At 52.9% G+C, this 24,709-nt stretch overlaps 8 protein-coding genes across 8 annotated transcripts; 6 read left to right on the plus strand and 2 right to left on the minus strand.

The window, feature by feature from the left end:
* Positions 1-1,580: 1,580 nt before the first annotated feature.
* Positions 1,581-4,732, plus strand: J4E87_002925 (uncharacterized protein; the record flags this gene model as incomplete). Its single annotated transcript, XM_049374559.1, has 4 exons — positions 1,581-1,604; positions 1,658-2,816; positions 2,888-4,509; positions 4,562-4,732. 4 exons carry the CDS (start codon positions 1,581-1,583, stop codon positions 4,730-4,732), a joined length of 2,976 nt encoding a protein of 991 aa, XP_049235550.1.
* A 1,655-nt stretch (positions 4,733-6,387) lies between these two features.
* Positions 6,388-8,826, minus strand: J4E87_002926 (uncharacterized protein; the record flags this gene model as incomplete). Its single annotated transcript, XM_049374560.1, has 1 exon — positions 6,388-8,826. One exon carries the CDS (start codon positions 8,824-8,826, stop codon positions 6,388-6,390), a length of 2,439 nt encoding a protein of 812 aa, XP_049235551.1.
* A 666-nt stretch (positions 8,827-9,492) lies between these two features.
* J4E87_002927 (uncharacterized protein) lies at positions 9,493-11,187 on the plus strand (the record flags this gene model as incomplete). The annotated part of the gene is made up of 3 exons (XM_049374561.1): positions 9,493-9,603; positions 9,786-10,100; positions 10,153-11,187. 3 exons carry the CDS (start codon positions 9,493-9,495, stop codon positions 11,185-11,187), a joined length of 1,461 nt encoding a protein of 486 aa, XP_049235552.1.
* Positions 11,188-11,830: 643 nt separating this feature from the next.
* Positions 11,831-13,186, plus strand: J4E87_002928 (uncharacterized protein; the record flags this gene model as incomplete). The annotated part of the gene is made up of 4 exons (XM_049374562.1): positions 11,831-11,866; positions 11,922-12,730; positions 12,806-12,980; positions 13,034-13,186. 4 exons carry the CDS (start codon positions 11,831-11,833, stop codon positions 13,184-13,186), a joined length of 1,173 nt encoding a protein of 390 aa, XP_049235553.1.
* Positions 13,187-14,992: 1,806 nt separating this feature from the next.
* On the plus strand, positions 14,993-16,373 carry J4E87_002929 (uncharacterized protein; the record flags this gene model as incomplete). The annotated part of the gene is made up of 4 exons (XM_049374563.1): positions 14,993-14,999; positions 15,356-15,763; positions 15,820-15,975; positions 16,027-16,373. The coding sequence occupies 4 exons, from the start codon at positions 14,993-14,995 to the stop codon at positions 16,371-16,373; spliced, it is 918 nt and encodes a 305-aa protein (XP_049235554.1).
* A 995-nt stretch (positions 16,374-17,368) lies between these two features.
* Positions 17,369-18,345, plus strand: J4E87_002930 (uncharacterized protein; the record flags this gene model as incomplete). The annotated part of the gene is made up of 4 exons (XM_049374564.1): positions 17,369-17,401; positions 17,476-17,685; positions 17,739-18,189; positions 18,257-18,345. The coding sequence occupies 4 exons, from the start codon at positions 17,369-17,371 to the stop codon at positions 18,343-18,345; spliced, it is 783 nt and encodes a 260-aa protein (XP_049235555.1).
* Positions 18,346-21,024: 2,679 nt separating this feature from the next.
* On the plus strand, positions 21,025-21,672 carry J4E87_002931 (uncharacterized protein; the record flags this gene model as incomplete). The annotated part of the gene is made up of 1 exon (XM_049374565.1): positions 21,025-21,672. One exon carries the CDS (start codon positions 21,025-21,027, stop codon positions 21,670-21,672), a length of 648 nt encoding a protein of 215 aa, XP_049235556.1.
* Positions 21,673-21,868: 196 nt separating this feature from the next.
* J4E87_002932 (uncharacterized protein) lies at positions 21,869-24,589 on the minus strand (the record flags this gene model as incomplete). The annotated part of the gene is made up of 1 exon (XM_049374566.1): positions 21,869-24,589. One exon carries the CDS (start codon positions 24,587-24,589, stop codon positions 21,869-21,871), a length of 2,721 nt encoding a protein of 906 aa, XP_049235557.1.
* Positions 24,590-24,709: the final 120 nt, after the last annotated feature.

Below are 24,709 nucleotides of genomic sequence, written 5' to 3' on the forward strand. Positions count from 1 at the left end.
TGCAAAGTGCATCGATCCATATATACCTGATTAATAAGGCTCTTGCTGTCTTGACCATGTCTTGCATGACGGGTGTCATCTCGTCGAAGAGGATGCCGTCAAGACGCTGCGACAACACCGCAGATGTAGTGGTAAGCTGTCGAGCAGCTTGTTCTTCCGTACCCCAACAATAGCTAAGCGCGGCATAACCGCTTGATGGCTGTAATCGCGCATCCGAAGTCTTTATCAAACAGATGCTTCCGCCTTGGCCATTGTCCCCAAGGTCGATAAGACGGGTTGGCAAGAAATTCGATGCTGAGACTAAGCCGCACTCAGCGTCGCATCGGTTCAGGATTCCTCTCATCCAAGCGACATTTTCGTCGCACAACGTTTGGGCCCATGGGGCGAGTTCTGTCTTGAGCCACATCTGGCAATCACCTGGAACAATCAGACAGAACGACCACAATATCGTGTCAAGTATCACCTTCTTTGCAGTCGACTTGGAACGTACAAAAAGGGGGTTGATTGCGTCCAGGCTCACCATGTTCCACTCGCATGATCGCTTCGAGTGCGCAACTTCCACGCTGAGAAATTGTATTGAACTCCCAGCGATAGCTTAGTCCGAATATGACTTGAGAATGTTCGAGCAAGTTCTTTCCAAGTGCGGCACTGCGTAGCATGGCGCAAAACGCACATCCTGCTTCAGCCGAAGCTCTCAAATAAGGCAAGTCTGGTAAAAGGTCACGATGTGTGAAATCCAGCGACAGCGACCTAAAGCATGACCCCCTATGAGTGAAACTCAATATTTGTTCTCCATCGTCGTTCTGAACCTCGTGGCCAGCTAGTTCTCTGTCATTGATGCGCAAGACGGAACATTTCTCGCAAAGCGTCGACTCCTCGGCGCTGAATGTATGCTCCTTCGCGGCCATTGGGATGACGTTAGTATATAAACTTATATAGAGCGCGAAAAAGATATGTTCAGGGCATTTTTCGAGATGTGAAGAGGTAGGGACGGGCTTGAAGAGGCGAGACATTCTGATCCCCAGGCTGACGATAAGCAGAGAAGCCTAACTTGGAAGCGCGGGGTTGCAAGCCATCACATGCGCAGCTCTATTAGCAAGTCACAACGCAATTCTGCACTGTTCTCGACGCGTCGCTCTCGGATGGAGAAGGATGCAGCCATTGTTCGATTCGGAGTCGAACTGAACCTCGACGTCTGCTTGCCAAAATATGGTCGTTGATATCGTGCCGTATTCGGCTAATCTGGATCGAGCCGACGTCGGGAAGGCTATATTCGACCGTAATTCGCACTCCAAGGCTGGCGTAATTGACGCTGGTGATGACCTAGTGCAGGACGCTCAAGTTGTCGAGATGCAGGTGGGCGTTGCTCTCGCTGCATCGGCTAACCGAAACTAGCATGCGATGACAGGGATCGCGCCTTCCTCTGTTTACCGTCCGAGCGCAGGCCCAAACAATCGATATCCGACATCCGCAACACCAACGTCAACGACAACGACGACGCGCTTGTGCTTTTGGCCGCGCCGGGGTATGCTTTACTGTTATCTTTCCCTTCGCTAGACGTAGGTACACACAATTCAATCATGGATACTGCCAACGAGAACACTGTACGTATCCCCATCCCTTGCCCGGCTCGAGTCTAATCTCAACACCATTGTAGGGTATCGCGAAGCGCTCGGGCATCAAACCGCCGTCTACCTTCTCCCACATCACCTCGCCGCCTCCTAAAGCCCTGGGCGAATTGCACGAAGCCGGCGCGAACGCACGCAGTGGAATGCCGATACCCACGGCGAAACACAAGCCCTCCGGCTGTAAATTGCCCCTCTCCATACCAGTCGCACCGGACAGGTCGCTGACTCTCCCAGTACCCGAGCCTGCATTCAAGCAACGGAAGACGCTCGCAGAGCAAGCAGGCGAGCCGATTTCTCGAAGAATACCCCCGCCGCCCAAGACGTCGAATGGCATCAAAGGTACCCTGGCACGTGGACTTGCAGCGTCCACGTCGCGCGCTACTTCGAAGCCGACAGCGAGAAATCCTGCCGCCTCCACGCTCAGTGGCAGTGTTGGTGGAGCTCCCAAGACTACCGGGGCTGCGAGGCCAAAGTCAGCCTACGGCCACGGAAGCCATGTTAGGAGCAAGTCCTATCAGCAAGGGCCGCGTCCGGCGACAGCAATGCTGAGCAGAGATGGCGATGACGACAGTGAGCAAGCAGAGCGCAAAGGTGTGCAACCATTTCTTATGTCTACGAATTTCTACCCCAGTGCAAGAGTGCCTGGTGGCATGCTTCCTCAATTGAAGAAGCGCACAACCTCACTCAGTGTATCCGAACAGAGAATCGCTCGTGTGTCAGGTCCGCGAGCGGTCTCATCCCCTTCCCACTTCCGCCCCGTCACTCCGGTCATCGAAGAACCCGCCGACACCGACTGCGACGACATCTGCACCGCTGTTGGCGCGCTCACATTGGGCACGGCCAAGGCAGACGTGCGTGGCAGTCAAGTCGGATGTGGTATGACTTCTGACAACGGGACGAATCCTTTCCTGAAGCCAAAGAAACCCCAGTCCCATCTTCCCCAGCCTACACCTACACCTGTTCGGCAGCAGCAGGTAGACCCGTCACCGTATCGACCTCCATCTACGCCGCGCAGATCAGCACAAGCACCTTTTCTGAATCGCTTCACTAACGATCGCTGCCCAGACTTTTACAACGACCGCATGGAGGCTATGGAACGCGATTTCCGCATGTTCAAGGAGAAGATGGAAACAGACGTGCGACAGGCTACTGACTACAAGGAGTCGATCCAACAACTTCAAAGTCGCGGTATGTCATGAAATCTGCTTTTCAGTCTCGCCTCCAGTCAATTACACACATGCTAACGCCGTTTCCGATAGTCACGGAACTTGAGGCCATCCGCGCGCGCTTAGAAATCGTCAACAAAGGCTTGGAGTCCGAGCTCGACGATACCCGAAGTTGCTTCAAGTCAGTAAAGATGGAACTCGAGATGATGCAACAGAAACACACATACGAAGTCGACGATGTACGGCGAAAACTACGCAACGAAGTCGAAGACTTGGAGTCGCAGCACCGGAAGGACACCGACCGAATGCAGAGGGAACGAGATGAGGCAGAAAGGAAGATGCGCAGCGAATTTGACGAACGGATCGACAAGCTGCTGAAAGAACACAACGAGGAATTAGCTGGCTTACGGAAGAAGCTGGACGCCGACACCGAGTCGGAGCGAAGCAGGCGCGCACAAGAAGCACAAAAGATCGAGGAGGAGTATGGTTCAAAACTCCGAGCGGCTGCTATGGAAGCAGACACGAAACACCGCGAAGCGCAACTTGTCCAGGGCGAGCTCACCAACGTCAAATCCGAACTCGATCGTGAGAGGATGCTCAAGAATGGCCTCCAAGCACAACTTACAGAATCGACTACTAACAACCTCACATTGGATGCGGCAAACAAGGCAATGATGGAGAAGATTAAATTCCTTGAGTCAGACAGCCAGCAGCAAGCAAACTCCTTCAACGAACTTCACAAGCGAATGGACGATGCCATCGAGGCTGCGAAAAGAGCGGAGGACAAACTTCGTCAAGAAGAAACACTACGACGGAAGCTTTTCAACCAAGTGCAGGAACTGAAGGGCAACATCAGAGTTATGTGTCGTGTGAGGCCAACCCATGACACAGAACGCAACCCGGCGCAAATCTCGTTTCCTGACACCGATACCGACAGCAAAGAAGTGGCAGTTCTCGGTCCAAGCAAGCAAAGTGCGACTGGCAAGGATATCACCTCCGCCTATGCCTACTCTTTCGATCGTGTGTTTGGTCCAGCCTCGCAGAACAGCGAAGTTTTTGAGGAGATCAGTCAGCTTGTGCAGAGCGCTCTTGATGGCTACAACGTCTGCATCTTCTGCTACGGTCAAACAGGAGCCGGAAAGACGTTCACCATGTCATCGGCTGACGGTATGATCCCTCGTGCAACCGCTCAGATCTGGAACGAAGCGCAGCGATTACAAGAGAAGGGCTGGACATACAACATGGAAGGTTCTTTCCTGGAAGTCTACAACGAGACATACAACGACTTGCTTGGCCGCTCAGAGGATCTAGATAAGAAGAAGGTAGAGGTGCGACACGATGCGGCGAAAAAGCAAACGATCCTTGAGAACGCAGTCAGTGTCAAGCTTGACGGTCCGAAGAGTGTTGAGGAGATTCTGATGACTGCCGACAAGAACAGGACGGTAGCAGCTACCAAGGCCAACATGCGTTCCAGCCGAAGTCACTCTGTTTTCATCCTGAAACTCGTCGGAACCAACGAGATCACCGGTGAGAGGAGCGAAGGCACACTGAACTTGGTCGATCTTGCCGGATCTGAGCGACTCGAGCACTCCAAGGCTGAGGGTGCGCGTCTCAAGGAGACGCAAAATATCAACAAGAGTTTGAGCTGTCTGGGTGACGTTATCAACGCTCTTGGGTCAAAGGAGGGTACACACGTACCGTACAGGAACTCCAAGGTATGTTACACAGCGCTGATGTCGAGTGACTCACATACTAACATCTACACAGCTCACATACCTCCTCCAATACTCGCTCGGCGGCAACTCGAAAACGCTCATGTTCGTCATGGTCAGCCCACTACAAGCACATCTCCAAGAGACGATTACGAGTCTCAAATTCGCAACGAAGGTACACAACACGCACATTGGAACAGCAAAGAAGCAGACCAAGACATCGTAGACATGGTGGTCAAGATGTGGGATTGGCTTCGGGCCTTGTGGCTTGCGTACATCGCAGAGTCGGGCGTTTGGTTGTTTTGGCTAGGAAACGAGGTGTTTGCGTATATATCCTCATTTTGTTCACGAGCAGTGGCCTTTGAAGTGTTCGAGGTCAATATTGCTTTTGCTTGGTATATAGCCATGTGGTTCTTTTTGGGAGTCCAGGTAATGTCTGGATGGGGCGCAAGTCGTGCGGGCGTGAAGCTAGCATGCCGGCGTTTTGGGGTATCTTTTGGTAGCTATGTGGGGAATGATGAGCCATGCTTTCTTCAGATTTGTTCTTTTGGTGAACGAGTCGTGCCTGTGAGAAGTATATAAACGTCCTACGCAGTGTGCTTTCCTTCTTCTTCCTGTCCACCACTCTATCTTAGCGATTTACCAAAATGCTGAGAGACTGGCAGCATGTGTCTGGACAGCTTCGGTCAAAAAGAAAAAACATTATTTCCATCGCATGGTGATATCACATTGCCATCGGGCAACCAATAAAACTGGAGCACGAGTCTATGTCGTTCTCCCTCTGTTTCTTCAAGGGAATAAGTAATTGGTTGGAGGTGGCGACCAGTGCGAGCTACGAAATCGCGTCACTCCAATCAGTTCTTTTCAAAATACGTCGATATTATACAGGACTTGAGTTCACCTAAAACGCGCTGGATGCGCACCATGTGCTGCTGGAGTGGAGCATCTACACCCTCTTACAATCTCCGGAGTTTAAAACCAGCAAGCGATGTGGACATGTTCGTCTTTCCTCGACTGTGCGTACGAAAGGCCGTATCACCCTGCCGACATCGCTCTTACCTTCCGGCGGGTCAACGTATAAAAGCACCGCCCCTGCGGCTCTGTCTTCCTTCCAACACCCTCTCCATTCCAAAAACATGATTTCCAAAAGGCAATAATGAAAAGTGTGATGTGCGTTGTCCAGATCTTGGTCTTTTCAATAAAAAAACCAACGTAACAAAGACATGTGCGTTCTTCCACACTCCCACTAGAACAGCATCCGCAGAACCACATATCTATCATGCGAAAATCCTCCAACCTCTTTCTAGAGCTTCGTATTGCCCGTATTTATGCTGTCTTATGGCCGTCACGTCGCCATCTGCGATACCGAGAAGAGAAACGAAAAGCGCCGGCAGTGACTCCATGATTCTTCCACGTCTCTCGTCTTCCTCCAAAACGTCAAAGAATCGGACTTGTGTTCTAGAGGCCAGAAGAACATGAACATCAGTCATATGAGATTGTGGATCAATATGACCGGTATGACGGCACATGTGTGGAGTCGGGCTGGAAACGTCATGAGCGATACGCAAAGCCTGCAGATTTCCATGTCTTCACCCTAAAGCGACTTGATGGCTTCCCAAACATTTACATGCACGAAATCCTGTCCGAGTTCCGTACGAGTATTCCAAAAACGAGAATGAGCTATTTCATGGAGACGAAGAAGGCCGGGCAAAATCCAAAACGCAGCTGATAAAATCGTTGCGATGATGAACATCATCACCATCAAAGACTGCAATTCCTATTATCGATGCTCCAGGGTATCAATATCATGGTATCATCGCTACATATTCTCATATGACGTGGCTGCCAGTACTTGCTGCGAGGCAATCCGCTGCTAATCCCTCACTCCCTCCCCGGGGGCCTCCAATCAAAAAGATCTCCCGCCTCCGTACTCCACGGCCCAACATCCTTATCTACAACCGGACTAGGTAGCTCAACCTCTCCCATATTAGCAGCATCAGGTTGCACATTAGTCTCCACCTGCAGACTCTGCGTCCTCTTGAACTTCCTTCTAGGATCAGTTCGTTTGATGAGCGCATCCAGTCCACTGCTTTTCTTCTTCTTTGGTTCTTCGGTCACGACGGGAGTGATGGGTGGATCGTCTACGGTATCGGCTATGTTGCTGGACGTTTTGGGCAGATTGCGCTTCTCCCAGTCATCTGCTGTGCTGGGTATAGGTGCGTCGTTTTCGCTTCTTACGCGTCTGAAGTTTCGGCTCGGCGACTTGCCTGCGCTGGTTATGTTTGAGACGTCTTCGATGGGGTCGGGAAGGACTTTGGCTAGGTTGTGGGGCTTTTGGAGGAGAGATGCGAGTTCCGTTGTGCTCATCATGGGACCTTTCTTGTTCGCTCGGAGAGGATGCGGCGGAAGAGGTACAGACTCATTACGAGGGGCTGGAGCTGGTTCCTCCTGTACTAAGGGCGTTGCGGCTGATTGCTTTTTGGTTCGCTTCGGTGGCCGCTTAGGGAAGCCGCCGGTTGAGAGTGGGACTTTGCGAGGCGAAGTTGATGATGTGCGTGATTGTGTTTCAGATGCTTCAGTGTGCGCTGGCGAGACGTCTCGTGATGCTGGTGTCGGTGGATCAAGAACCGGTACAGGGGGCGATGGAGCTTTGCGCGTTGATGCAGGCTTCTCCACGACGTTGTTTCGTGGCTGTGCTTTTCGGATTGTCTTGACTGATGGAGGAGATTTTGACTTTGTAGGTTGACGTTTAGCTGGCGGTTCAATCGGTGTCTTGTCCGCCAGTTTCTTGGTAGTGGTAGGCTTGGGTTCGGAGACTGTCTCTGGCAAGAACACGGACTGAGGCTGAGGTGGAGACGAGGGGATTATTAGTTGCTGGTCCATGAGGCCATGTATAACTTCTGGATCTTCGGAAACACTCGGTGATGGAAGCGGGGGAGATCTGGAGACTCTGGCTCTCTTTGGTGCGAGACTATCACCATCCTGTGCCTCTGTATTTCTTCGCTTGGCTTTAGGCACCCGTTTCGACGCTGCAGAGGCGACCTCTTGTGGCGGATTACTGTTCTGTGATATTGCAGGTGATGGCTCCTTGCTCGTGACGCGTGATACCGGTCGAGCTCTGACGTTGGAACTGGTCACTCTGGCCTCACTAGCTGCCCTTGTGGTCTTCTGAGGCAGCGACTGACACAGCAAGGTTCCGCGCTTTACACCCGCCGACAATCGAAGAGATTTTGCTTTGCGGTTAGGAGGAGGCGAAAGTGGTGGCGGAGTGGGGTCTTTGGGTGGCTGCTTTGTTGGTTGTAACGCGAAGTCGACGTTCGTCAGGCGATTTGAGGCGCTCACTGGAGGTGAAGACGGTGGCGCTCGTTGCTTCGGAGTCTCCAACGCTCGTACACTGGGTACTGGCACCTTGCCTTTCGGTATTCTTGGGGTTTGTACGGGTGGCTGCTGAGGTACAGCGGGCTGTGGTGCTGGGGTATGAAGTGCGCTCGATCGTGCTCTTGCTCTGGCAAGTTTCGGGGGTGTGCTCGGGAGAGTGACGTCGGACAAGTCCGCCGGGTGAGGATCGGACTCGGACTCTATCGTGATGACAGTCGCTGTCGGCGGTATGAACTTGGCAGGTTTCCGAGCGTTCGCTGTGTCTGACGGTTGTACCTGTACAGCCGAGTCTCTCTTCGCTATGGGGCTGTCTTCTTGGACTGGGCTAGATGCTCTCCAGTTTGTGCGTGGCTGGCTAGTCTTTTGTCTCTTCGGGGTGGGTTCCTCAACCAGTTCATTCTCCTTTTCCTTGCGAGCCTCGTATGGAGATTTCATGGGCTGAGCCTTTCCAATTGGCCCTTTTGGTGTCCCAAGCAGTGTATTGAGCGATTTGTGGCGCAGTTGGGATGCACTTCGCTGAGCATTAGTCGGTGCCACTGAGGATGGCCTCTGGAACGGTTTCGGCTGGGAAGGAGCGGTCGGGCGGGGTGGCGGATCTTTCGTTTTCTTCTCAAGTAGTTGGGTCAGATCGGTATGTGTGATGCCCATGGCCTCGGCGACCTCTACTAGAGCGCCATTGTTCAGGCTCAGTTCGTCGCCCTCCTGCAGCTCGCTGCTGTCTTTGTGATAGGTATCTCCCAGAAAATTCCTTGCCTGGTCATATACCATGACCCGGCTATTGAAGGTATGGAACTTGAGATAGCCATCCTGCCACCGCTTCTGCTTCCTCTTGACGTCTTGTGTATAGAGGCAACGAAATTCTGCCACGGGCGCGCTGTTCTGGGAGGCGGTGATCGCGGCTATGGCTGAGGCATGCTGGGTATTACGAAGAGGTGCCGTCATCGCGTATGCATTCGGTCGAGACGCGTCGGGAGGCGCATGGGCGGCATAGGGCGGGGTCGTCGTGAGGGTGAAGGTCGAGAGATGTGACGGTGACGCGCCTCGGCGGAACAAACCGCGCCTGCTGTTCCGCGCGCGAGCACGTGGTTTAGCGCCTGCAGACTACGGCAGCGGCTACCCAGCCCTAAGACCCTAATGCCTTGAGCTTTCACCGGAAATACACCAGGGGTACGCGTTTTCCCAAGCTTTTCCACTTCAGTCATAACACGTCTTCGTACCCGGCGGCCCAACGCTGGGTGGCCTTGTACCATGATGCCGTCCGGTCCACAGCTGACGGTACCAAACGCGGGCATCAGGTGTAACCGCAATCTTGAATTCGCTTCCCGCGTCGAGGAGGGGACCTGGCAAATCACTCCTCCCCGCGAGGCTTTCACACTCCACTTTAGACAGCTAATCGGTCTAAGCGGCCAGCGAATTGTCGCGACAACCTGGTGCGGGGCCCTTCGGTACCCCTGCTTACCCTCACCTCAATTAACACACAGCAGTGAGCACAGCCACCGCTAGTCGACGCGCAAGCATTACCTACTGCCCTCCGCCCATAACTCGTATTATTCTGTCCTTCTTACCTCAGGCCTGCGTCGCACACGATAGCTGCCATCACATCGCAAGATGCAGCGCATGCAGAGGATTACCGGGCGTTTCCTTACGAGGACGCCCAACGAGGCCGATGTCGAGGCCATGCTGAAGGACTTCACCGACTCGCAGGTTATGTTGGAAAAGGTACGTCCGGTGTGGCTTAACATCTCACATTGCTCGGTCCTATGAACTAGTGGGGCCAGCCATCCAAACCCATCACATCCAGTTCCAACCACCCACGTCAATCGACTGCTATGCATGCTGTGTGTGGCACACGAGTCGAGTATACACGTTGGCATTGAATCTCCAACTAACCCCCCTCTCAGCTCGAAGCGTCAGCGAAGCAATGGCGGGACGCGTGGACCAACATCCTCAACCACCAACTCACGTCGGTCGAGCTCATATACGCCATCTTCAAACCACTCGGCGGCGAAGGCTCCAACAGCACCCATGCCCATGCCGAAACCCCACCTGCGGTCCTGGAGCGTGTCCATGGCCTACACGAGGCCTTTTCCGAGCTGAAGACCGACATGATGGAGGAAGTCAAGGACATTGACAGGAAATTGGTCATCCCAGCGAAGCTGGCTCGCGACGCCTTGAAGCCCATGGAGAAGGCTATCAAGAAGCGCGAGGATGCAAAGGTCAGTCAGCCTATAGACCACGCTGTGAGCCATGCTGACCACGCCATTGCAGGTCGACTATGAGCGCTACAAAAGCCGCTGCGAAACCCTTCAGGCCAAGAAGACGCGCTCGGAACGCGAGAACAGCGCTCTTGCCAAACACGAAGTCGATCTCGAGCGCTCCACACACGCATACCAACTCGCCGACGAGAACCTCCGAGACCGCCTGCCACGCCTGAATGCCGCAACCTTCTCCATTCTACCACATCTCCTCGCGAACCAGATCGTGCTACAAAACAACCTGATTGGAAACTTGTACACTGTACTACACCAGTACTCACACGAGCAAGGATACCCCGATCCACCACCAGAGCCAGAGGAAGTTATCCCACTATGGGACTCCAACTTTACACCACTGCGCCAGGAAATGGAGACCAGCCTGGGCCTGCTGAAGACGGGCAAGGCGGTCCATTTGCCAATGAGACTACCAGATAAGGGAGAGACGTTGACAGGCTTGGGCATTAGGAATAAGGTCATGCCCGGTCGGAGAGTCAGCAGCAGCGACAGTGTGCCCACCATCACAGGAGGCGGAAGACCCCCGCGACCATCCCAGACCTTGTCATCGACCTCCGAGAATGGCCCGCCCATAAGCCTCTCTAACAAGCCCTCATACAGCTCGCTCAGCGCTTCAAAGCCCAAGATCGGCGGTTCACCGCATCTGAGCGCTGGGCAGGGTATGTATGACCGCCGTCTCTCGTCCACATCCCAGGCTTCCTCTTATTCAAATGGAACCAACGGTGATTCTTACTTCAACAACAACAAGATATCCTCTGCCTCGAACGGGTCAACTCCAACCGGCTATCCCTCGTCGCCTAACCCGGCCGCAGGGAAGAAGAAGCCGCCCCCACCGCCACCGAAGAAGATAGCATCTTTCCAGTACGAGTACGTGACAGCCATGTATGATTTTGACAGTCTCACGGATGGCGATCTGCACTTCAAAGAAGGCGACCGAATTCGCGTGATCAAGAAGACGCAAAGCTCGCAGGACTGGTGGCAGGGTGAAGTCAATGGAAAGCAGGGCAGCTTTCCTGCAAACTACTGCAAATGATCTGGTCAATGCGATGAGATGAGAAGGCTGCAATGATATCCAAAACTGCATTAGAAGGTGGCGTTACGGTAATTTGGCACTCTTGACGGCATCACAAGCAGAACGATTAGGAAGAAACTTGGGCAATTCAAATTGAGTAGCTTTTGTTTTCCTGTACAAACTGGGGTTGCATCCGGACTTTGATAGCAGGAGTATGATGGCGTGTAATCCACTCCATGCCATACTCAGGCTTGATACGTGATATGGATGAGACACAATGAATCGAGTGAGGTTGACAACCAGACCGCGCCTTCCAAGGTTCTCTCATGGTGGTGGCTCGGTACCTGGTCGCTACTATTAATAGTGTTGACGAAGCCGCTCACCAATGGGACCCCAGGGCACATCTGCGTCCGTGAGCCAAACTTCAGCTCGAGGCAGTCTAGCCCCCGCCTCCAGCCCCCACATTGCAGTCCGTAGCTCCCGCGCGCCGTCGAGAAGGCGCAGTTGCTGCTTCCCTGCGTCATGAGGTGCCTGCCTGCTGCGCGCAGGTGTGCCTGCATCTATGAGCCTCGTGCGACAGCCGCAGCAGGCTTGTCGGCGTCAAGCGTCATATAGAGCACCGCGCCGCACTCCACTCATACCATAACCCACTATCCTATCGCTAATGGACAGTATGGCTGATAAGATCACAATACAGACGGTAGGTGGAGCCTGACAGCATTGGTATGCGCTGAGCGAATGCTTACAAGTACCAGAACAGCGCTTTGACACCGCCCTTCTCTCCCCGTCCCATCCCACCCCCAACCGCCACCGCTGCCACACTTAGTAGTCCCACATCGCCATCCGAGAACACGCATCAGAATGGGCATATCAATACCAGCCTGGGTCGGACCACGACAGGCCCGCAACCGCGTGAGCCCGTGCTCGACTCGGTCATAGCAATACCGCTCACGGCGGAAGAGTCCCTCCCCACCATAAGCGGCAAGAACAACGAAGCATACCTCACCAACGACGACCCCCGTCAGTTCCTCTTGTACGACCTCGATCTCTCTCGCTTGAACCGCATACATGGACACCTATGGATGGCAGGCCGGCCCATGCGCGCCAGGCCATTGCATAGATACACGATGCTGGGCATGGAAGTGCTAGGCACACAACAAATGGATCTACATCTGCTGAAGTACTCGACGAAGCTTATAGTCAAGCCGTTGCCGGAATGGATGCTCAGCTATGAGTTCTGGCAAGAGTATATCTGCAAGCCTGCGGATGCGGATCCTGGTGACGAGACAGCAAAAGGCCTGTGGGAGAGTGCCGCGGGGTTTCTGGTGAGCTATGTGTGGCTTATCACTACACCGCTGGACTTGAAGATCGCGCACGAGAACACGCTTCTACCGAGCTTTGTCACCTGGCACTGGTGGAAAGCTTTCGTGAAAGATTTCATGGGCCATGTGGACATCAACACGCTACAGAAAGTCAACAAACGCTACCATTTCGGTGATCTCAGGCTGGGGAGGATCAACAGCATTTATCGGACACGATTTGCGCATACGCATTTCGTGAGAGGGTATCTGTGAGTCAATCTTTTGTCCATTGAAAGCAAACGCTGGGGTAGATATGTCTGCTAATACACCTCACACAGCTACGGATACAATCGCTACGTGATCTTCTTCCAGCGAAACTTCTCCTGGATCCTCATCGTGTTCGTGTTCTTTAGTCTGGTTCTATCAGCCATGCAAGTTGGAGTGGGTCTGGAGGAACTCAAAGATAATCACCATTTCCTTGGTGCCACTTATTACTTCGTTGTTTTCAGCATGGTACGTACTCGCATCGCACGAGATGAAACGTTGTGGTGGCTGACTCTCTTCAGATATCCGTGGTCGTCGTACTGGCATTCGTTACGATCGTCTTTATCGGCATCTTTCTCTTCAACATGTACAAGGCTATCACGCATGCGGGGAGTACACAGAAGTGGAGACTTAAGATGTTTCGGAGGAATCAGGAGGAGGGTAAGGATGCTTGATATACGTCGCGATGAGATTTCCATGATTGACGGCGTTCATTTCTTGATACCCAATACTTATTAAATCAGTATTTCAATCCAATCCAACAATCCATACCAAAATTCACCATTCTAACTCTCCTCATCCCGTTCCTTCTCCTTCTCCAGAGCCACAGGATCCACTTCCTGCTTCCGCTTCGCAATCCGGAACATACCACCATGATACCACAACGCCAACACTGCAGCCATCGCCGACAAAGCCGACGGCACAACCATCGCCACTTTCAAAACCACACTATACTGCCCCTCAGGCGCGCTCACCACTTTACTAACTGCCATCCCAGTACCCGCGAGACTGTTAACAAACGCGGGAAAGAAAATCCAATTTATCGACCACTGAACATTTCTCTGGTATTTCCACCATAGGTACAACCAGCCTAGTAGACCGACGCAGCAGGCTAGGGCACAGAGATAAAATGAAACCGAGATCTGTATAGCTGTGGGTGGTGGGTCATCGTGAACATCAGAACAGTCCCAATATTCCTCATGTTCTATGCATCCAGCATATTCGTCGATGGTGTTTAGCTGTGGGAAGAACGATGGGAGGAGGATGTAGCCGAGGAGTGTGAACCAGGAGAAGATCTGTGCGAGGAGTCTGTCGGTATAGGAAACATTGTCGTTATAGGAGGCGGGTTTCAAGAAGGATCGCAGGCTAAAGGGCATGGTGTTGTTGCGTGGGTTCCGCTGGTGTGATCTACGCGTCGGGTTTTCGCGTGTCGTGCTGGTGAAACTTGGGTTGGGTATTACGTCATCGGTTTGGCGCGACGAGGCGAGGCGGCGCTGGCGCGTTGTGTCTACCCCGGGCCTCGACGAATTCTGGGCTCACGGCACGGTTCTTGGTGTTTGCATCGACCTTTCCTTCGCGACGGGAAAATCGCTTTTGGTACTGGTGAGGCCTAAGATGGATGTCGCGTCATCGTTTTGACCCTTCTCGGCGCACGATGAGGGCGGCGCGAGCGCGTTGTGTCTGCCCCAACTGTAAGGCGATTCAAACCATCACACCAACGATCTCTGTGCCTACGGCACGGTTTCCTGGTGCATCAATCACATCGACCTTTCCTTCGCGATGGAAGAATTGCTTTTGAAACGATGAAGCACGAGAGTGTTGTTGGGCATGTTTCGAGTACCTGTAATGCTGCGGCGTGATGATGCTACGATGTCGGGACGTCTTCACATCTGATCACCATCGCAAGGCTGATGGAAACTGCACGGCAGCTGATGTGGCAGTTACGATATGTCTGCGAAGTCAGAGCTATTCGAGAGGAAGAAGAACATGCACAAGAAGACCTTTAAAGCACAACATGATTGCGACACCAGCCCGATTGTCACACCATCTGGCCGTGAGATTGTAGGTCCGAAAAAGCGATCTCATTCACGTTCTGGAAACACGAAAAGACGTTGAGGCCGGCAGAACAGGAAAGATCTTCACAAATAATGGTCGGATGCCTGCATATCGCAGCCTCGCCATTAAGCCATATCCTTTCCGGCGCGGAGCAACCATATACTAGCACTCACAAGATACAGCGTCGCATAGTATCGGCAGCACTCCATCGGGTTCGGCTTCGATCCTTCGGTTTCGGCGCCGTCCATTCACATACCGCCCAACGAAGATCCCTGTCTTGTCCTATATACCCATGTCGTTCCATAAGACTTCTGTGACTGCAGGTCCCGCCATGCAGACATACTGATTATTTCCGTCTAAATTGCCAGCCAAGCAGTCGGGTGTGCCAGTGTGGTATGATCGCAGCAATCAGGTACCTTTGCCACATGGAGGGTAAGATGGACGTGTTATCGGGTCCGTCTCACCAGTTGGTATACACCCAAGCGATGGCCTCGAATTTGGAATGCTACATAATAGCTTTTATCTGATCGTTTTCTCTCTGCGTGGTTGTCGTCGACTGCTTCATGGTGTATTCGCCATTTCTCCTCCATCATGTCTAACAGCGTTGCTCCAGAGGCTGTAATTGTATGTTTCTTGTACTTTCCTTTTCTGACATGACTCTGCTAACGTATCTGCAAAGCCCATCGAGGCGACCCTTATGTCCTTGGCCATATTCTTGGCTTCTGGTCGACTGGTTCCCCGCCTTTTACAACGACAGTATCCTACTGTTAGCGACAGTCTCTTGATAGCGTCCATCCTGGATGCCATTGGCCTTTTCGTAACCGACTACCTGACGTACATATGGGGTGGCATGACGGATGATGCAGAGGCATCGACAGCTCGTGTGATCGCTCTCAAGAAGGTGCAATTCGCCGGCAATGCATTCTACGACACTGGCATCTACTGGCCAAAGTTGGCAATTCTCGCGCTATACTATAGGCTCATCCCTCCGACGATGCCGTGGTTGCGAAAAGCACTTTACGCAGTGACTCTTTTCACTGCAAGTGCCATGGTATCGACATTCTTTCTTGACACTTTCTGGTGCGGGCGCCAGGTCTCTTCGAATTGGTCCCCTGATGAGGCCGCCTGTAATACCTTCAGCTCCAAAGAGGTTTTCAGGATCGACTGGAGCCTTAACATCACCTCCGACGTGTTCAGTAAGCAATCTTGTATCATTGTGAGAGTGCATGAATCACTAACGTCGGACCAACAGTCTTCGCGTTGCCATTCCCCCTACTTCGTTCACTACAGCTCCGGCGTCGCCAGATCTGGGGTCTTGTAGCGACATTCTCACTCGGTATCGTCACGATAGCAATGAGTGTGCTTCGGTTCGCAACGATAGAGGTCATATATGCCTGGACCAACGTCTGTAAGTGCATGCAGTCAAATACGATTCGAACTGTCGCTAACACATGTATAGACGTCCTTTCCATGACCGAAATGGCCGTCGCCATCATGGTAGTCTCATTGCCGTCGATGAGATCTTTCTTACGACGCGGCAGCCTCTTCTCCTCGAACAAGAAATCGCACTCTTCTGGGTCTCGCACATATGGACACCAAACACCAGCATCCGGGTCGCACAACTTTTTGCGTCCTTCCAGAAGAGGCAAGCACACCGCCCGCGTGCATACAGATGAAGACTCGGGCAGCGAAGTAGAGCTGAACACCATGTCAAGGAAAGATGTCATCTACGAGACGCGCCGCGTTAGCGTGCAGTTTTCAAAGTCGCCTGATGAGGAACACGAGATTTCTGCCAAGTACCCATGAGGGTGGTTCAGGAGCCAATTCCATTGAGATGTAGCTAGTCGCTAATAGCAGCAAGAGCAAAAGTAATTCGAAGGATTGAACAAAATCTGTCTGTACGAGGTTTAGCAGCCGGGTCATCTCAACATTGTAGTGTTACTTAATAGACCCTTGCCGTTGGGCTGACCACTCGCATCAACCCGGAATGATTGCGCTACCATCCCGCCCACTGCGGTCCGCACACGCCACCAAGAACGCCGCCGAGCGGTATATTCTTCCAGCCGAGCCGCAATAGTCCATGGCTCCGTGAGTTTCAATCACCTTTGCAAATACTCTTGACTGTGCCGCATTGCTGCCGTTGAAGCTGTGGATCGGCATTGGCCGAAGGGTCTGCATGCGGGAGGCCTCGTTTGGCAAAATTCATCCACCGGTTCGCCTAACCGAGCACCAAAGGAAGCTACGATGCTTGACCAAGCTTATCAGCAGCGAAGGGCCGAACAAAACATAACCACGAATTAGAGGTTACACAGCCTTGATGCTCAATCAGATATCCGTTGCACAACCCAGGATATAAGACCTCACACGCTCGTCCCATGCGCATGAAAAGCCCCTCCCACCACAGACCGAACCCACCGACACGGTACAGCCGTGTGTAAAGCGCAAGGATCACAGTTGGAATCAGCCCATCTACCACGGCAGCTAGGACGCCTCAATTACAGGCAAACTTCCGCGCGCCTGCATGCAGGGCTCACCCATTGCCATGCGATTCGACAATTCCAGGACAGAAGTCCGACCCCAGTTTCGCATGATAGGCGGTAGAATTCTTCGCCCAGACATACCCTTAGAAGCTATGGTATAATGGATACGCGGCAGAATATAGTACCCTGCATGCTATGGGAATTGGCTCAATATACATACTCCTTGCAGTACGCTGATGAAGCGAGTGCGGCGCACTATCCAACGGCTTTATCCTTTCTGTTTCGTGACTGCTGCTCTGTCACACCACAGCAGCAGCGAAGATGGCACACTACATTGATGGGAAAGACTGCATGGTAAGTTAGTTGGTGATAACAACAAGCTGATCTACGAAGAGGAAACACGGTGCTGACTTGTCACAATGTGATAGATCTCAGAATGGATCCTCCTGATCTTCGCATACTGTTTCGTCGCGGCGCGCATGTACACGCGCCTGTTTCGTCTGCGCTCGAGGTTGGACGCGTCGGATTATCTGTTGTTGGCTTCTGCGCTGGTTGCGTTGGGGTTGATTATTTGCGATACGCTCACGTATCAGATGGGTGTGCTGGATGAGTATGAGACGTCGGAGAAGCTGTCTAAGGTGTGTTGTCCTTCTGGTAGTCGCACTCTACGCACATCTGACTCCTTGCGCAGATCTCATTCGCCTCGAACTACTTCTACGATGTCGGCATGGGCTTCCCCAAACTCAGCATGCTGGCTTTCTACTGGGCGTTCTTCAACCTCGCTGGTCACCCGGGACTGCGCAAGATGCTCTTTGGTATTACGGCTTTTGTCGTCGCGAGCTACCTGACCATCCTTTTTGACGATACCTTCTTCTGCGGCACACCTGTATCCGTCCAATGGTCGCAGGAAGAGGGCGCATGCTCGGTTTTCTACGCGCCAGAGCCGTTCATCTTGAACTTTACCCTGAACTTGGCTTGCTACCTCGCGGTCTACGCGGTTCCCGTTGTGCTTCTGATGAAGGGTGTGTTGAGGTCGTCTGCCGGTGTTGGTCTTACATTTGCGCTCGGTGCGCTCACTATTGCCTCGAGCATTGTGCGCTTCGCCTGCCTCAAGATTGGAACAGGACAGGAAAACCTCGTTTGTAAGTTTGCCATTCTGTGTGCTACATGTTTTGTGCGCGGCAATCAGGCTAACATTGTCTCTTTCAGATCCTTTGAGTATGGTGGAGATGACTCTTTCGATCATTGTTGTTGCGCTGCCGGGACTCAAGCCACTTGCGAGGAATACCAAGGTCTAGATACGAGACGTATGGTGGTTAGTTAAGAGGAAGAGAATTTGCGATTACCAAACCTAGACTAGAGCGGCGAAACACTCTCAATTAGCCTTAATGCTCATAATAGATTTCTCAATCGGTCGCGCTGTCATGCCACTTAAGATATGTTCATGCCTTGTTGGCCACTGTGTAAGGCTGTGAGGCAAGCTTCTAGCGGGGTCGAACGCCCAGGTGTAAGCCATCCTACTAGCGTGGTGATGCCTTCCTTCCATCTGACGTCGAACTCTACCCCGCTATCTATCACCGCACTACATATACTATACCCATGGATCGTGTAAAACTATCTCGTTGGCAACGATGCTTCCCGACACACATCATCATCGGATTCGCGGCCTAGCTGCGCTCCGGCGTCTGGGGCAAGACGTCCGCTCAGCCTTCTCAAGGCACCCACAGGCTACACTATCTGCTTCAGGTAGCGGACCAGCCTCCTCAATTTACGCCGAGAGACTACTTTCTGGAAATCAGATCCGTATTCTTCATATTCGACCTTCTCCCAAAAGCGACCGACGACTAGAATGTACACTCAAGCTTGTCAACCTGGAAGACGCACCTGTCTACGAAGCCCTATCATACGTTTGGGGTATTGAACCGCCTAGCGTCAAGATCATGTGCAACGGGCACCGTCTCAAGATCCGACCAGAACTTTCGGATGCTCTCGAGAGGCTGAGACTCAGGCGTGCCACTCGGATTATATGGGCCGACGCTCTTTGCATCAATCAGGACGACAACCAAGAAAAGAGCCATCAAGTTCCCCTAATGAGCAAGATCTTCTCGCAGGCAGCGTCGGTAAATGTTTGGCTCGGTCACGGTGATGAGACCGTCATCAGAGAAGCGTTTCAGTGTTGCAAATTGATCGCAGATGCATGCAAAGAGTTCACCTTAGAACAGGAGAGGAATCTGAACGAAGCGGAAACCCTCGAAGCACGCGAAGTCCCACCGGCCATCTTCACTTTATCAGTACGCAATAGTCTATCAGTTTTGTTCAAACGCCCGTTGTTCTCAAGAGTTTGGTGCATACAGGAAATTAAGTTAGCACAAGATCCACTAGTGATATGCGGCATGCAATGCTTATCCTGGGCGGAGTTTGGCCTGGCAGCACAATGGATTTTCATCAGTAGCCTTGAGCATGAAGACGCCGATGAAACGTTGCAAAGTTTACTGAGAGATATTCGTATTGGGGACGTAGACACAATTTACCGGCTGGATCCTGGTACTTGGTCAATTCTCGAAACATTATCAAATTTCCGCGAATTTCAAGCAACGGATCCCAGAGACAAAGTGTACGGCCTGATTGGTCTTGTCGAATCCGAGTCAGAGGGTGGTCCAATGGTGCCAGACTACGAGAAAAGTACTGCACGAGTTTTCAGCGATACGGCATTACACACTATCACTAGTACTAAGCACCTAGAGGTCTTCTCGCACGTATCACACCATGCCGATTACGACGGAGACAACGAATACCGGTCATGGGCACCACGTTGGGATCTTCCTAGATTCGCTGCTCGAATAAGTCATCCAGTTGTGATTCCTGGACATGGCGCCTGTAGCGGACGTGAAGCCCAATTTGTCGTTAATAAACATCCTGAGGGCGAGCTATTATGCCTCACCGGTATCATTCACACCAAAGTAACCACAGTCGATAAGATATTCGACTTACCATCTTCCACTAAGTCTGGAGGACTTCCAACGTATCCCCAAGTCGTTCAGGTTTACGAAGGGATCAATTGGAATAACCCCATGAGCGACGTGGCTTTGCCAGTGTTAGCTCGGACACTTACTTTAGATGATACGATGAGAAACTCTACTGAGTTCGGTAGCGAGTCAAGCCGCGCCAGCTACGGAGGATTCAAACAGTACCTTGAATGGTACCGTGACCCAAAGGCGGAGTTTGACAGCTTGAGTGGCGACGCATTCCAATACCACGACCGAATAGGGCTATGCTGCGACGGTTTCCGCTTCTTTTGTACAGACAAGAAGGACTACGGCATTGGTCCAGCGTGTATGCGTGAGGGTGATATTGTCGTAGTGTTTTACGGGGCTGATGCGCCATGCGTGTTACGACCGAAAGGCGACAGATACCTCATGCTAGGCGAAGCATATGTCGACAGTATCATGAACGGCGAGCTCGTAAGGGAAGTCGAAGAAGGGAAACTACAAGAGCAAGAATTCTGTCTCATTTAGACAAGCGGCGTTACTCAGCCCGTCTGCACGTGCAGACGCTTCATCTTCGGCGACAGTCGTCCACCCCGCGTTCCCCACACTCCAACCTCCGCCATCCTGAGGCACAAGCATCAAGCAACGAAACGAGTCGCACTGGGCGGTTCCTCGGCGAGCTGTATGCCGATCAGCATCATAGCGTGCCTCCACCGTGTTCTTTTAATTTATCGCGTTCCTGTCGCGTCGCTAACAACCCTGGCTCTTAATATGGAAAGCGGAACAGGAACGCGGAGACGTCATGGGACCTCGCGCGAGGTGAAAAGGACAGAACGCAAGAAATATGGATGGTGAGATATATAGCTGGGATTGAACTGCGGTATGCTGTGGAATTTACACGCATTTACGACACCTCAGCCTCACTGACTGCATCCTCACGTCGTCTGGGATCACTCCACTTCGATAAATAAAGACTGAAGTACTTTCAACATGCGATTCCTCTCGCTTCTCCCACCCGCGCTCCTCGCAACAACCGCCTACGCCAACTCAGACGCCTCACCCCCATCCTCCACACCCGCCGCCGACGAGCCCACGCCTGTAGGCGCCCTCTGGACCGCCCAATGGGACGCCACAACCCTGCAACCCTACACCCAACACTGCCACTCCAAAAACACCTACAACGCCAAAATCTACAAGCTCAACGAACTCTACCCCGACCTAAAAGACCAAGCCCCCCAACTAAAAGTCTTCTACAACAAGCAACTCTACGCAGGGTCTTGGGGCGGCATCGACGTGCACGGCACCGGCCGCGAACTCATACAGATGAACATGGCCGATATGCCGTATAAAGTGCGGGAGTGGCTGAAGACCGAGATGCTGCAGAGGCATTATAGTGTGCAGGATGATATGGTGTTTTTTGCACCCGGAGCGATTTATCCGATTCTGCCGCTGTGGGTTGATGATGCTGAGGAGGCGGGGTGTGAAGGTGCGTTTGATGGGTTGGAGGGGTATAGTAATGAGCCGAGGGATGGGGCGGTGATTGGGAAGGTTGGGCATACGAATACGGGGGAGAAGGAGGTTAGGTTTACGGTGGAGGCGTTGAAGGTTAAGGCGAAGAGTGAGAGGAATGAGTTGTAGGAAGTGAGATGGTGGTGGGACTTGTCTTTTGTATTGTTTTAGTGGGAAGCTCTAAGAGGGCATTCATGTTGTTGTGCTAGTTATGGTGTTCGTTCTTGTTTGACAATACATCGCTATGGGGTATCATTAAATCAATTCCATGGATTCAACGCCGTACAGAGCACTTTATATCCCGCGTGGTAACGAGGCGATGCCTTTACATGACAACATCGAACATGTGTCCTTCATGCTGTGCAGGGCAGCTCTTCGCTTTGTGTCCTACCTCTTTGCAAACATAACAAGCCAACGGGGCTTTCACCTTCGGCTTCTTGGCTGGCTTGCTTGTCTGCTCGGAAAAAGACACGTTCGCGGTACCGTTGGTGGGAGGTAGAATGGAGGGTTGATCAATTAAAGTAGGGACGTTCTTGACCCCTTGGCCCTCCGGAGGCGCTGGACGTAAAGCTTTCTTCTTTGGCGCTTTGATTGGTTTAGCAGGCTTTTGAGGAGCCGCGGCGTCCATGGAAGGTGCAGTGGCCTCCGGAGGTACAGCAGTGGTGTCGTTTGCGACCTTTTTTGCTTTCGGTTTACGAGGTACTGGAAGCTTAACCACAACCTTTGCGGGTGCAGGTGTTGGTGGCGGCGGTTTACTAGTCACCTCGATCTTCGGCGCAGGCCCTGTACCGGCGTGAGGTTGGGGTTTATTATCAGCGGTGGCTTCGACAGGCTTCATGGGACAGTCGCGGGCGAAATGGCCTTGCTCGTTACAGGTGTAGCAGGTGGCTGGTGGACGAGTCGCCTTCTTCTTGGTCTTCCTGGAAATTGCTGAATCGGTGGCGACCGAGGGCTGCACGGGCGGCGTGTTCGTTGACGAGGGTTCCAACACCTGCTCTACGTTCTCGTACCCGTTCGCATTGCCTGCTTCTGCGAAGGCTTCGGCTTGTTGTTCTGCAGCAGCCTTTGCGTCACGCTCTGCCATTTCCCTGTTGAGACGCTCGACCGTCTCCTTGGTGACACGTTCTATAGTCTCCCTAGTAACACGTTCCACTGTCTCTCTGGCCACGCGCTCTAACATTTCCCTGGCCTCGCGTTCTGCCGTCTCTTTTGCTTCCAGTTCAGCGCGAAAGTTGGCCTCCTGTGCTGCGAGTACCTCGGCCTCTCGTTCTTTGGCTTCACGTTCCGCACGCTCTTGAGCCTCCTGTGCTGCACGCACCTGGGCTTCGTGTGCTGCGGATTCTTCAGCTTCCCGTATCTCACGCTCCTTCGCCTCGAGCGCAGCAAGCTCCCTTGCCTCACGCTTGGTCTTCGCTTTCGCTTCTTTTTCAGCCTTTTGTTTTGCTTCTTGCTCGACAACCTCTTGGACTTTCTGGGCGTCTTGTTCGGAAGCGTTCAGTTCTTGGACTTCGTGACCATCTGCTATTTTCTCTTCAGCAACCTTCTTCTGTGCTGCCTTCTCAAGAGCGGCCCTCTCTTTCGTGGCCTTCTTCCGAGCAGCCTTCTTCTCCCTAGCTTCCCGCTCACGAGCCTCCTTCTTCTTTTCGGCTACTAGACGGGCAGCTTCTTGCGCAGCTGCGAGTTCTCGTGCAGCTTTGGCCGCTTCAGCCTTTTCTTTCGCCGCGTTTTCTTGCGCAGCCTTCTCTTCAGCTTCTCGTGCGAGCTTGGCTTGTGCTTCACGCTCTGCTTTTCGTCGTGACGCCTCGGCTTTGCGCTCCTGTTTCTGTCGCTGGGCTTCTTCCTTACGCGCAAGCTCTTCCGCTGCCCGCTTTGCGGCCTCCTCCTCCGCGTTGTGTGGTTGCTCTGCCTCATCTCCATTGGTTTGCTCCTCGTCCTGGTCTCGCTCGACCGAGTCGGATCCTTCCGGATCAGAGTGGCGTTTAGTCGTCTGAGGCTTCTTTCCGCCCTTTCCTTTCTTTCCCTTCCCCTTCTTTGGCGCCACGCCGGTGCCGTGGAAATTGAACGGGTGAATTGGGGATGACGCTTCGATCTTCTTCTTGCAACCCCGGCAGGCAACAGCTCCGCCGCTTGGACAGCGATAACTGTATTCCTGTACGTGAGCAGCGCAGAACAGGCAGGTTTGTCTGCCCTTCTTCCGTTCCCACCCTAGATCCATAACGGAGTCGTCGTCGGGACGTAACCCAGCCTTCCGGAGTTCAGAATCATAATCGCGTTGCAAGCTGATGACCCATAATTGCGCCATGGCGCGCTTCTTCTCTGGGTCGACGATACGTATACCATCACCCTCTGCTTGTCGAGCCGCAGCCGCCTTCTTCAGTCGCTCGATACATTGCTTGTTGATGTCTTCGATCGCCGATTTCCTGGCCCTTTCTTCAGCGTTACGTCTAGCCGCAGCTTCGAAGTTCTCGCGCCGTCGGAGCAACTCTGCCAAGAGGATTTCCTCCGGGTCGCAGCTGTCAAAGCCATCAAAGCCACCACCGAAGCGGCCACCTCCAAAGCTAGGGCCATAGCCGCCAGAGTAGTATTCGTAATCGCTGTCGTCGTCGTACTCGTACTCGTATTCGTCCTCGTAGAAAGCCTGTGCCTCTGCCCATGCTTGCTCCTCCGCCGCCCTTCGCATGGCCGCCGCACGGCGATCCGATTCGGCCTGAGCACGAATTCTCTCTGCGGATTGCTTCTGCCGCCATGCATTGGGATTCCGCATGTATTCGGCATGTTCCCTCCTGTAGGTGTCCCATTGTGTCCGTATACTGCTATAAGACTGATCGTAGCGCGTCTTGCCTTTCGGATCCCTCAGGATGTCGTAGGCTTCTTGGATTCGTCGGAAGTCGGCCGCATCGACAGCTTCACCTGGCGCCTTCTTGTCGGGATGATGGAGGAGAGCGAGGCGGTGGAAGGCGGTCTTGATCTCGGCACTAGAGGCTGCTGGGCTCACTTCGAGGTCCGCGTACGCGTCTGGTAGCTTGGGCTTCGCGGGGCCCTCCATGGTTGAGGTGGAGTTGGGATTGCTGTGGCTGTGGGGTGGGTGGGTGGCGTGGAAGAGCCTTTCTCGCGGAAAAGTTGAGCGTGTAGCCCTTTGGAAATGGAGTATAGGAACGGGTACCTG

This window comes from Alternaria ethzedia, assembly GCF_023757985.1.
Source record: "Alternaria ethzedia strain BMP 0044 chromosome Unknown scaffold_5, whole genome shotgun sequence".
Lineage (NCBI taxonomy): Eukaryota > Fungi > Ascomycota > Dothideomycetes > Pleosporales > Pleosporaceae > Alternaria > Alternaria ethzedia.